This window comes from Calidris pugnax, unplaced genomic scaffold (genome assembly GCF_001431845.1).
Source record: "Calidris pugnax isolate Ruff unplaced genomic scaffold, ASM143184v1 scaffold11, whole genome shotgun sequence".
NCBI classification, from domain to species: Eukaryota; Metazoa; Chordata; class Aves; order Charadriiformes; family Scolopacidae; genus Calidris; species Calidris pugnax.
In genome coordinates this window covers 4,174,947-4,187,081 of record NW_015090803.1, presented here as the reverse complement: position 1 = coordinate 4,187,081, position 12,135 = coordinate 4,174,947, and the positions used below count along the sequence as shown (strand labels likewise).

The 12,135-nt window shown below is 35.3% G+C and overlaps 1 protein-coding gene across 5 annotated transcripts in view; it reads right to left on the bottom strand.

Moving 5' to 3' along the window:
• Nucleotides 1-12,135, bottom strand: part of SLC4A7 (solute carrier family 4, sodium bicarbonate cotransporter, member 7) — a 67,856-nt gene that overhangs the window by 5,260 nt on the left and 50,461 nt on the right. For 3 of the 5 annotated variants that reach the window (XM_014937748.1, XM_014937749.1, XM_014937752.1), the window contains 10 exons: nucleotides 11,669-11,774; nucleotides 10,385-10,546; nucleotides 9,395-9,508; nucleotides 8,784-8,945; nucleotides 8,278-8,529; nucleotides 6,008-6,076; nucleotides 5,395-5,568; nucleotides 4,919-5,050; nucleotides 4,087-4,184; nucleotides 2,227-2,334 (listed from right to left, as the gene is read on the bottom strand). In XM_014937748.1, the coding sequence (XP_014793234.1) occupies nucleotides 2,227-2,334; nucleotides 4,087-4,184; nucleotides 4,919-5,050; nucleotides 5,395-5,568; nucleotides 6,008-6,076; nucleotides 8,278-8,529; nucleotides 8,784-8,945; nucleotides 9,395-9,508; nucleotides 10,385-10,546; nucleotides 11,669-11,774 (1,377 nt within the window). The remainder of the gene's footprint in view (nucleotides 1-2,226; nucleotides 2,335-4,086; nucleotides 4,185-4,918; nucleotides 5,051-5,394; nucleotides 5,569-6,007; nucleotides 6,077-8,277; nucleotides 8,530-8,783; nucleotides 8,946-9,394; nucleotides 9,509-10,384; nucleotides 10,547-11,668; nucleotides 11,775-12,135) is intronic. The other 2 variants (XM_014937750.1, XM_014937753.1) reach the window with 1 other exon arrangement.

The window sequence follows — 12,135 nt, the reverse complement described above, 5'->3', positions numbered from 1 at the left end:
ATAAAATATGAGAGACGGTGGAGGTAAGAAGAAAACAATCTGGATCAGTTTAGGAAAGACAAAGAAATCTAAAAAATCATTTTTTTAAAAAGGTAAGATGTTTAAGAAATAATGGTAACCCACACAACAAGTCATCTGGAATTCCAAAAGACATTGATGGCTTCAAACTGCATCTCATTTGAAACCTATGAATCTTAAAGTAGCAGTGCCCACAGAAACAGTTTCACCACAGCACTAAACATCTGTCCATACTATCAGATGAGTGTTACACAGAAAAACCTTAACAGAACCGAAATGAAAAATTTACTGGGAATTACTTCTGACTGAGCAGTGATGACATCTCTAAATGTCTCCAGCATCCACTATACAAAAAAGAGTAGTGAATACCTCAAAATAGCAACCAATTAATTGAGTTAAAGCTCAAAAAAGTTCTGCCTTCTAACATTTTCCAGATCCATATGATTAAAAAAAAAAAAAAAAGATGGAATACTGAATATGACCTAAATAGACCAAAAAAACATTACAAAGGGTCAGAAGCCTAATTCACTAGCGCTACATATAATTCTACACTAACTTAATCTACTCAGGTAAGCACAAGATGGAGTTGAACTAACTTCTAACTGCCTGAAAACCAAATCTAAAAATTTTAGTTCTTCTGGAAAGAGAAATACAGACCTGTATCTCTTCAAGACTTATACACCCAATGACTATCAGATATCGTACCAAAGCATCCAGATTCTCTAACAGGCTTTTCAGAACTCAGCATGAAAGGAATGAAACAATTAAAATAGGAGGGTATACTGACACACTTACTCTGTTATCTATTGCCCCTGTTATCTTCCTGCCAGCCTAGCTTGTGTGGTACCAAAGTTTTTTAAAGTGCTTAAAACATTTATTTAAATTATTAAAAATGTTTAAACAATACTGGCTGAAGATTAACTGAAAATGGTGCCTACACTAATGAGTCTCTTTAGCTTTCCCTATTACAATACCTCCAAGTTCTTTTCTTGTCCCCTCCTTCACCCTTGGTTGCCCCACTATCTGGGGCAACAAAAACAAAGCGTATTTCCATGCCTATTTTGGAGCAATGCACGTGCTGAATAAACAGATGGTGTACAAGTGCTAAGCAGCCAGCCACTATTGCTGTTTCTATGATGGAAGCTAAACAATATCAAATAGCTTGGAACTATTATGTAGGAATACTCCCTCACCACAAACTCTTCCACCAAGACGTCATTTTTACACAAAACTTGACAATTTCACATCTCTGAAATTTGTCTTCCTTTGACAGATTTGGCTGAAGGGGATCAACCAAAAGAAGATGCAAGTACAGACAGCAGGCCTGCATAATCTTAGTTTTTAATGTCAACCAGGCCAATTTTCCCCTCTTTCCTACATAAAAACTATTAAACAATAGTTGTGCTGTGATGGAGCAGTCCACAGATACCAGTCCCTATAAATTACAGGCCTTTCAGGAAGTTGGGGATGTTCTACATGAATATTTGGTTTGTTCCCCTTGATAGATTCAGCCTGACAGGGAATAAATTAGGTTGGAATAGCAGAATGATTCATTGCATACAGACTTTCTTGTTAGATGGGGAGCTCACTGAGAAAGAGGCACCTGGCACTGCAGAAGATGCATGTCATCTTACAGGAAATGTTCATAGTACTGAGGACTCCTAATTTGTCCAGTACTTCATTCAAGTTTATTTCATACTCAGTGAAGATAATATTTGAGACAGGTTTAATTTTTAGGGATTAACAATGAGCTGGGGAGAACCAAACCAACTCACCCACCCACAAAAACAGGGGGCAGACCCTAGGGCAGCATAAAGCAACAATGAAAGTGCTGGACTTACCTTTTATTCTCACTGGCATTTTTAATGTTCAGGATCAAACAATTTCCATGCTCATATACATTCTAGTAAAGCTTTTAGAAACCCTAAGCCCACCAGAGTAGCATACAATTGTATTAAGCAAATAAAGAGTAACTTTAAAATTGTAATAACACATTTAGCAAAATAATATGAATTCCTTATAGAAATTGTTTAACTTCAAAGTAAACAGCAAAAATGAACTTCAAGTTCCTCAAAAGTAAAAATTCAATGCAGAGTTTACAAACCACATATACTCATTTTTTGAGATGCATTTCAAGATATACAAGTCCAGCTATTAGCTGCTAAACACAAGACCTTAGTTAGAAAATGCGTGAGTAATTATAGCTACCTCAGGTTAGCTCTGGTTACTTTGGCATTCTCAGTACTCATGGCAAGAGCCTTCCACTGTGCAGTTTTGGCCATTTCGTCTGATATGTTTACAATTGAGGGATCAAGGCTAAAGAACAAACATACTTTCTGGTTAGTATTCAATACCTCGCAACAACATTATACTTACTGTCACTCATCATTTACATCAGTTGTGCTTTCTTTCAATATTTACACAGCCACAAGTTGAGTTCATGTCTTATAAACATACTTCAACAAAAATTTGAAAACGCAACTCATTAGTGCTGCCTTAATCACGTAGCATCTTAAAACAGTTTTTCGCATAGCTACCACTATAACATTGAGAATATTTGAGAGATGTTTCATTTCTAAGTTACCTGTAACTTCAGAAAATTATTTTGCATGCTCAGAAATAATGAAAGTAATCATACTGTTCTGCTAAGCCTTTCATAAATGAGAATTATTTTAAATCGCTTCCAGGAAATAATCAAGGGTAAAAGAGTGGATGTTAATAAAATTTTCCAATGTATCTAGCCAGATTTCAAGTTATTTTTTTTCCTGCAAAGCCTTACTAGACATTTTTCAAGGTCTGTTTGCCACCATCCGCTCAAGTCCTGCAGACAGTAAGTTCACCTTCACAGCTGGTAAGCTTTCCAAACCTATTTCCCCCTTTGCCCTCCACACATTTATGTGCACAGCAGACTTAATTGTTGTATGTAGATACATTTTCTGTTCCATACTTAAGCTCCAGAGTCTAACCCCGTATCTCTATGAGTTTTTCAAATTGCATAGAAATCTTTCAAGGTCATTTTTCCTCAGGAATCCCCAGAAGATGCAAGACAGTAAAATATATAGTAAAGACACATGCACACACTTGATGAAATCATAGTTCTACTGTGAGAGCAATTTGCACCTCAAGTGTTTTTTAAAAAAGTTTTAGTATTTAGCATTTTCATTTGAGTTGCAAAAGTCTAATTAAGCCTGCTTTTAGAGTAGACAATAGCACTCAACTGCAATAATCCAAAACAGTCTAATCCAAAAGCCTGCCTGTCCACAACTCATATCAGGGAAGACCTGACACAACAGTAGGTCCATAGCAAAGCAAATTTTTAACCTAGGAACACTCAGTATTAGAGAGACAAAAAAAGCTGGCAAGCTATTTATCAGTCACATCTTCCAGGCATGCTGGACAGTTGCAGAATACCTGACAGCTAAGCTGAATACATCCCCAGTAAGGGAGATACATACTGAGACAAAACACCTTCCAGTGCTGAAGGAACTTTCCATCAGTGAAATTCCACCACTTCTGTTTCTGGAAGAGAATCAGTAACCCTGTCCTCACGTTTACTTTCAGAAAATGATGTTCTGAAGTAAAAATGTCTGCTTATAAAAAGTTTGGGTTTTTTTAATGATAGAAATGATAGACTTTAGCCCTCACTTAAATAAACCATCAAAGAACTGCATACTTAAGATTTTTTCTGAAAAATCCAAGTGGCTGGTAAACACATGGCTCAACTGATGCTATTAGTTGCTTAATACTCAGTTTTTCATGCACATTAACACACAAGTATTCCACAGAAACTGACCAAGTAAGCTTCTTCACCTTGACTACAGCTGGTCGAAATTGAGTCATCTGATCTGTTCAAGATGGTCATGTAAATTTATAATTAAGATGCAGTTTTAAAAAACAATGCAACATAAAAATGCTACTATAGCACTATACATCTTCATACTTCCTAATCATGGTTGAGTTACAAGCTTGGGAAAAAAATAAGTTCAACTCATACATGATCAATTTCATATGAAGCACATTACAGCACATGATACAAAAACCTCTTAATAGACTGACATTTTATTATACCTGTATTTTAGGGTTTTTACAGGAAAATCCAAATTTGCTTCTCCATATGCGAGGTGTACACTTTCATTGTCCCCTGTATGAAGCATTCTCTCTGCTTCCTGTAAATTTCAAGTGAAAAGTTTAAAATCGTTCATGCAGCACAAATCAAGAAATATCTCATGCTGACAGTTAATTTCCACAGGGTAAGGGGCATCTCCCTGCAAGTACTGGAGTTGAATGCAGAAGATATAGTTTGAGATCTTTTTTCTTACAAGCATTTTATCCAGGGGGGAATGAAGGAGCAGGGAAGGAGAGGGTTACAAGTTTTGTAAGGAATTCACCTGGCTGGTGGACTGTTAAGATTTTTGTGGAGAAGTTATACATGCTATATTACTGTATTATTGGTAATTAGCAGTTGGTATTAACTACAGCTCTGCAAACACACACGAGCAAAACATCCCTGATAGTATGAAAAGTTTTGTGATTATTTAAGCAGGGTAAAGATCCCTGCTCCACTGCTTTTTCTCTCCCTCTCCCATTTCTCTCCTTTTAACCTGATGAACATCAAAGAAAACAACATTTTCTGCTAAAAGTTGCTTCTTTCCACTTTGCTTGCTAATTTTAATCACAAGTAAGAGTCATAGTTCGTAATAACATCACTGAAACAGTGACTTTCCTTAAAGTTAATTGCCAGTAATAGTTCATCTAGCATTAAATCTCATTAGTAAAGAATTTTAAAATGTGCATTTGGTATATAAAGTTAAAAGAATTTTAAGGGGTCTGAGCATATAAGTCTCATTGAGCATTTTCTAGTAATTTACAACGTGCTTTGTTTGGTTGTTTTCACACTTACAGCTTTCTCTTTTTTCTTTTTGTCATCTTCTTTCTTCTTTTTACTTTCTGGCATAAGATCATCAAGCCAGCTAAGCTCTCTTTTGGTGAAACATAAATCCATGAGCTTGCGAACGAACACTAATGCTAGAACCTTAAGGTAATCATAAATAAAATAATTTATAATCAACTTTTTAAATTAACAAAAACACATGCACACTTTCAGTACATTCAGAATCTTTAAATGAAGCCATTTTTTGCAGTATTAGTTTTACCTTACCATGAAGTTAAATAATTCCTACTTTCAATAGCTACTCACAACTGAATTTCTTATTCTCAGGAAATTAGAAGTCCTTGTGTTTCAAAAGTGAAGTACTACAGGTTCTTTTGTTTCTTTCCTACTCCCTTCTTTCTTAAGGCAGCAAATACGTTCTGAAGACATCTTGGATGATGCGCATACTCTTGGAAAAGTATTAACTTGTAAAACAGAAAACTTACCATCATAGGGAAAACAACAGCAGCTGCAGAGGCTTTAATCACCCACAACAGAACTAGACAAGTGAGCTGAACAACTGTAAAGATATGGACCTTCCAGAGTGGCACATAACGTAGATATATCAGGTCAGGCTGATGTTTGGCAGGCATTCCAAACAGTTTTATACGGTCAAAAAACTGCATTGAAAAATGAAATCATCTGTCAGTTAATTATTTTCTTTCCATTCAGAAGGAAATAAACATTTTTAAGTGACTCTAGAAACATATGTTAAACCCCAAAAAATACTAGCAAAGGGCACTAAACATTCGACGGGGTGGAAGCTGAGGGCTGTTTTGTTGGTTTCCCCACCCACCCCTCCATTACTACTATAAATCTGTAGTAAAATTGCAGAAAATTTGTTGCTCAGCTACACTACTGAAAGAATAACTGCAAAAGACCTGAGACATGAAGGCACAACACAGTAAGAACACCTGAACATGACACTCAGGAAATTATCCTACATACTATTCAGACAAGACAGGCTAATTTTATTATTGCTCATAAAGTAGTGTGTTACAGTTTTCTTTTCATTTAATGTTAAACAAAAGCAAATTGCTCATTAAAATCAAACTTTACCTGAATGCCTTTTAATGAAGATACTCCCATGTAAAGAAAGACACCATACAAAACTGGCATTGGAATAAACTGGGGGAGGAAAAAACTTACAGTTACTTGTGGAATCCACATGGTGTAACACTGCAGGCCATATTAGTGAAAGACATGGATCTAGTTATTTTTTACTTTATACTTTACTTCAGTGAAATCTGTAAAAGCTGAGGCTCTTTATTTATAGAGGAAATACATGCATTGAGCAGCAAAAATATCTAGAGCTAACAAGACTATCACCAAGACTAAAAAAGTACTTGACTGCCTGTTCATTCAATTTTCTGGGTTGCAACCAAGGTTTCTTTAATGCTAAGTATAGTGCTTTATGCTGCTATCTCGTAGGAACTGTATTGAGACCATCATCAACTTCATGAAATTGCCATATGAAGTTTTACTTTTGATGACTAATCTTGCATTTCTGGAGCAGATGAAACAAAAAACCCACCATATTTACTGCTATGAAAATCTGCTAATTATTCAGGTCTAATTTTTGCTCCAGTAACAATATCAATTTAAAGCTTACTAAGATAATTAATCTGTCCCCTGATTGCACTTGCATTGAACCTCTGCAGCTTACACAAAGCAAGTGAAGCTTTCTTTGCTCCTGAATTCATGTAACTTCTGGGTAAATGACTGCCAAGATACAATTAGAAATCCTAATAAAAACTGCCGCTATCAAGCCTGAACAAAAGCCTTTTGTGAAACTTAAATAACATGGAAAAAACCTATGCCTTAAGGATTATTACTGCATATATATGTGTGTGTACACATAGGTATATATATATATATAAAAACTAGTGTCCTCACTGTAAGCTCTATAATTTGACATGCTAGTACTTCACTGATGTTAATACCTACTGCATTAAATCAGTAGAAATCCATACACAGAGCAAAAGTACAACCACCTACAGATGCAAGGCTTTGTTCTCCTTCCTTCTTTTCAATAATAACAGCCATTCACATTGAGAAAGAAAAGCACTTCATAAAGAACAAACAGTAATAACTCCTATTCCCATTACCCTTGGTTCTATAAAAAAATACAAGGATTAGTTTCTAGGAATCAGCTGTTAAAACATGGGGAAAACATCTGGCTTCAGCAACCAGTAGCTTTATCTTTTGCTTTTGAGCAACAATCTATCTATTTCAGTATTTCTGCTTTTGATTCTGATCACCTGCATTATACAGCTGAGCTCTTGGTAGCTTTTCAATCAGAGATTGTCAAATCTGAATACTCATTTTTAGTAGCTGCTACTGCCTGTTTTCAGACCTTTACATTAACACATGCAAATGGTCAACTATTAAGAATCTCTAATACGTAGCTCTAATTACTAAACTATAGCTGTGTGATCGTAGATTTATTTCTTCCCATTATCTAAACTTAAACAGCACTAGAAGCTACCTTTTTCTGAAATGACTTGTGATCTGCCTTCAAACAGACTTTTACAGTTCTTTAAAGGTATTAGCAATTATGCAATTTATGCCATATCTGCTATCTTGGCAACAAAAAAGACAGGTTTTTTCATTTCTCTTTTAACTACTGAATTCGAAACAACAAAGCAGAAGTTGAATGGATTTTACTCAAATCTGAACAAAAAGCCAACCAAACTGACTAGTTTTCTTCCACTAAAGATTAGAAGGGCACTATAGGTATAAATTAAGAGACAAAGTGTAAGCTGAGAGCACAATACAACCTGCAAAATCTCTATTACACCGTGATGATGCATAAGATAATCTTGACACTTTAAAAATCAAGGGAAGTTTAATAAGCTGAAGATAAGAACGAGAAGTGAACAATGTCATTTCTGATGATCACTTTTTAAATCAGACTTTTCTGTTTCTTCTCCTAACTATATTACTTCCACTCAAGTAACTTTCTATCTTTATCACACTTTTTCTCTCTCCACTAATACACTCACATAAAAACTACAGAAGAACTATTTTAGGTAACACGGACTTGAGAAACCGAAACATATCTGGCAAGAAAATCAGGTAACAGGGACAAAGGTTGCTTTCTTCACTACTCACTATATTTCTAGCTTGTTCAGATTTCATTTTCCTACCTCTCCTTCCATCATTCCTAGTCAACTAACACCTGTTGTTAAAAAAAGCAATTTGAGAATGACTAGAGGTACATTTTACTTAATATAAAAGAAACTTCCTAACATATGAAATGCTAAATCACAGTATCAAAATCAAAACCACAAAGAAAATACAAACATTTTGGAAAAACTGTCTGTTACCTTTAACACAGAGGTCATGAACACTGACAGCCCCATCATGACAAAAATCATCAATCCCGTCACTCGCTGCTCCCGGATTCCCAAAAACTTTGGTTGCTCTCCTGGTGCTGAGCATTCAGATTCAACTTTGAGGCTGTTAACATGACTTATAGACAGGACAGTTGCAGCAACAAACCACGGTAAGCCCATGATAGAACATATCCCCAACATAATACCAACCATAAGCAGATCAAGATGGTAACCACAGCCTTTCTGTAAAATTAAGCAAACAAATCATTTGATAAACTTTCTATTTATCTGATATCGTATTTATAACTTAGCTGATAAATAACTAATAACTACAGAAGTTAGATAATTTGAGAGTGTCCACAATTTCATATTCATTCTTAGTCAATACAAACATTTATTTAGTAGCTGTTGGTAACATTCCACAGACTTGCAGAATGAATCCGATTTAAATAAACTTGACTTACACAACATTAGAGCTTTTTGAAAATTACTATTACCTTCAGCTTATGTTCTTTCCTGTTTATAATAACAGCTGTTATTTGTTGATCCATGAAAATCAGAATGGTGCAGAGTAAAGCAGGAACAGCAGCTATCAATAGTGTCCACCAAGGATTTCTTCCAAGAGGATCTATGAACCATCCTCGGTCTTTTCTGGTGGGCTGGAAAAAAATTAACATCAACAATAAGAATTAAATGACTAGAAGAAAATGCAGGTTTTATTGCTACAAACAGCTGCAATGAACAGATCAACAGACTCTTAAACATGTGCTTAATTTTTTTTTTCCAATGGCTTTGACCAAAAGACTGATTCAGCTGTTACATGTGAACACAACATTTATATAGAAAATTGAAAAAAATCCATTCCATTCCTTCATTTTTGCACATTTGCACAAATAAATGTTTCCTTTTCATTGGTATTATAATATAAAGCATAGTCTCTTCTATCAGATGAGACATACATCCAAAACAGAAAAGAGATACTACTTCATCAATGGCACCGCAAATAAAAAAAAATAAATTTCTGTTTCTACACAATTCTATTGTTCTAACGTATGTGAAACCGCAAGCATTTAAAAAGTTAAATTTTATAAAAGGATTTCTTTCTTACTTCAAATTTCTCTGGAACATGAAGCTTAGGAGAAGGTACTCCTACGAGATAGTCAATCAAAACCATGATTACTATGGTCAGAAATACTGCAAAGTCACTGATTGTAGAACGCACCTATTAAAGAAAGACTTGTGTTAACTCTTGTTTTTACATCATTAGAATTTTCTTGTATAGAAAGACAATTTTCCTCCTATGAATAATGAAATCTGTTTATATTATACTACACCACTGAACATTATAGTCATTTTCTCTTTTTATTTACAAGTTAAGCTGCCTGCCAGCATAGCACAAAGTTGTAGAAGGTAAGTATTCTGTACAACTCTTCAACCTCATTTAGAAGTGATCTACTGCAAGAAGCAAATTACTTAAAATAATGCCTTCCTCATTTTCCTGTCCCCTCAATCCTACCAGGAGGCTGGGCCATCACAGCTAGTCTCTCGTAGCTTCATTCAACAGCATCACTGAATTGTTCCAAAATCAACATTCATACATTTGATGTTTTAATAGATAGGAGAGGCATAATTTGCGGCAGATTCAGGTTATCAAAGGTGACTTTATTAAACATTAGGAACACACTGCAGGAATGAGCTGAGGGTTATAGAAGATCTAACTGCTATTTCATACATCAGCAGTTTGGGGAAAGCAATGAATTGTTTCATAAAGCTAGGTGAGGAAAATAGCGCCAGTATTATCTCTCCAAATGATACCTGCAATACCCATTAACATGGGGAGATGGACTGCTTATGTCTTCTAATGTTTAGTGTTGTAACTATACAAAAGTAGAGACTTAGCACTGAAATTTCTGCAGCACATTTCTTTCAGCTAATGTCTTCATTTTTGGAACTATTAGCTAATTTTCTAGTTTTAATTTCTTTTCTGTTTTAAAAGAAATCTTTCCACACAAAGTTCTGAAGCAAAATAGCATTCAACTCCATTAAGTTGAACTAATGCATTTATCACAAGATAACAGTAGTCTCTAATCAGAATTACCTTAGTTGGGAAATAGCGTTTGGTCTTGAATTGCTTAAGGAAAGAGGAGAGGAAAAACGTTGTAAAGAATAATATGACAGACCAGAAGAGAACATCTGGAATATATGGTCCATGATGGCCACAAGCTGATCCACGAAACACACCATGGAATTCTACACATTCCTGCAAAGATAAAAACTCCTTCAATTTCTACATTTTATTCATTTAGTATATTCAACTTAACTTTCAGCTTTTTGATATAAAGCACATTTAGGAACTTTCACAATCCCAGAAAGGGTGTCCTTTCCTTCATCACTACCTCATCCTGAAATGCCAAAAACATGTGCTGTCTGTTTCAGAAGAGCCACAGTAGGCTTCACATTATTTCAGGATAACAAACTGCTGTGCAAAACACCTACTTTCAGAGTGAATGTCTAGGCTCAGACACAAGGAGAGCCCACACACAGGTATCTACTGCCATTTTAGATATCCTAAGACGGCCAAACTAGGCACATGCAGCTGGCAAACACAACACAATCTATCGCAGATCCAAATCTTTCAAGATGTAGGTGGAAACCATATGCCAGAGTATGCAAAGTGGCTGCAGACAGCCACATTTAGGCAACTGAATACCACCCAATTAACTACTAAACAGTAAAAATGTTTCTTCCTAAAAGCCTTCAATATCACATCCACCTGGTAACATTTCTCCACCTACTCACTAAATTAGATCCTTGTATGAAATAGCCAGTTCAGAACGTAATGTTTTCAAAGCCTATTCCTTCAAACAGCTCTTCCCCTTTTCTTTTGACCTTCTAATTTTCCAAAGAATTGTTTTCTTCCAATCACTATTTAGGTAGTTTCTTTGACTATGTTGTATTTTTATACCAAGGTCTAACAAGCTAATGAAACACGTTTGCGACCACATCTTAACTGCAGATTCCATCTTCACAACTTCTTAAAAATACGTGTTTCTTCTTTCTAGGAAACTGGAGGAAGCAATTCTCTGTTTTTTCATCTCATCACATTCATCTGCACTTCAGAAAGACGACTGTTCTGCCTACCAGGATTAGAGTAGCTACCTCAAGCAGACATTTATGTTAGCATTTACTGCCATGGACTCACTCATCCAAACCACTACAATGACTACTTAAAGTATTATGGGAAGAGTAAGAGTTCAAAAATACAGTTTTAAAGAAAACAGTCTGAAAGAAACTATATGAAAAATATTAATCAAGTCTGGTATTATGTAGGTATTTATTTTTTATACGTACATACACATATATATAGCTTTTGAATACTCACAGAAACTGTAAGGTTACTCCATGCTATATTTTCCACAGATATACTCATATTCTGCCACATCTGCAAAGTTTCATTGCTGGGTTTCTCAGGCTCAGAACACACACATCTGAAGGGCAAGAAAAAAAAGTTTGCATGCTTTTAAGCCATATGTGCAAAAATGCAGTGATTTGCAGTAATTTAAAAAAATCCTAAAGAGTTTAAACCAGAGTTTATCCCAACCTTCTATGAAAGCAGCAGAGCACAAGGCATGACGTTAACAAGAATGTGCATGACAAACTAGCATTATTGGAGGGATAGGGAAAGTGAAGATGCAAAGAAGCGACCACTCAGGAGGTTTAACAGGTTGGACCAAAAAACCAAACTATGTATTTTAAAGAACTATAAGCAGGCAAAATGTTGACTTAATTATTTGAATGATCTGCCAGCTTTTAAATAAATGACACCTGAAAATAAAATGAAATTGACAA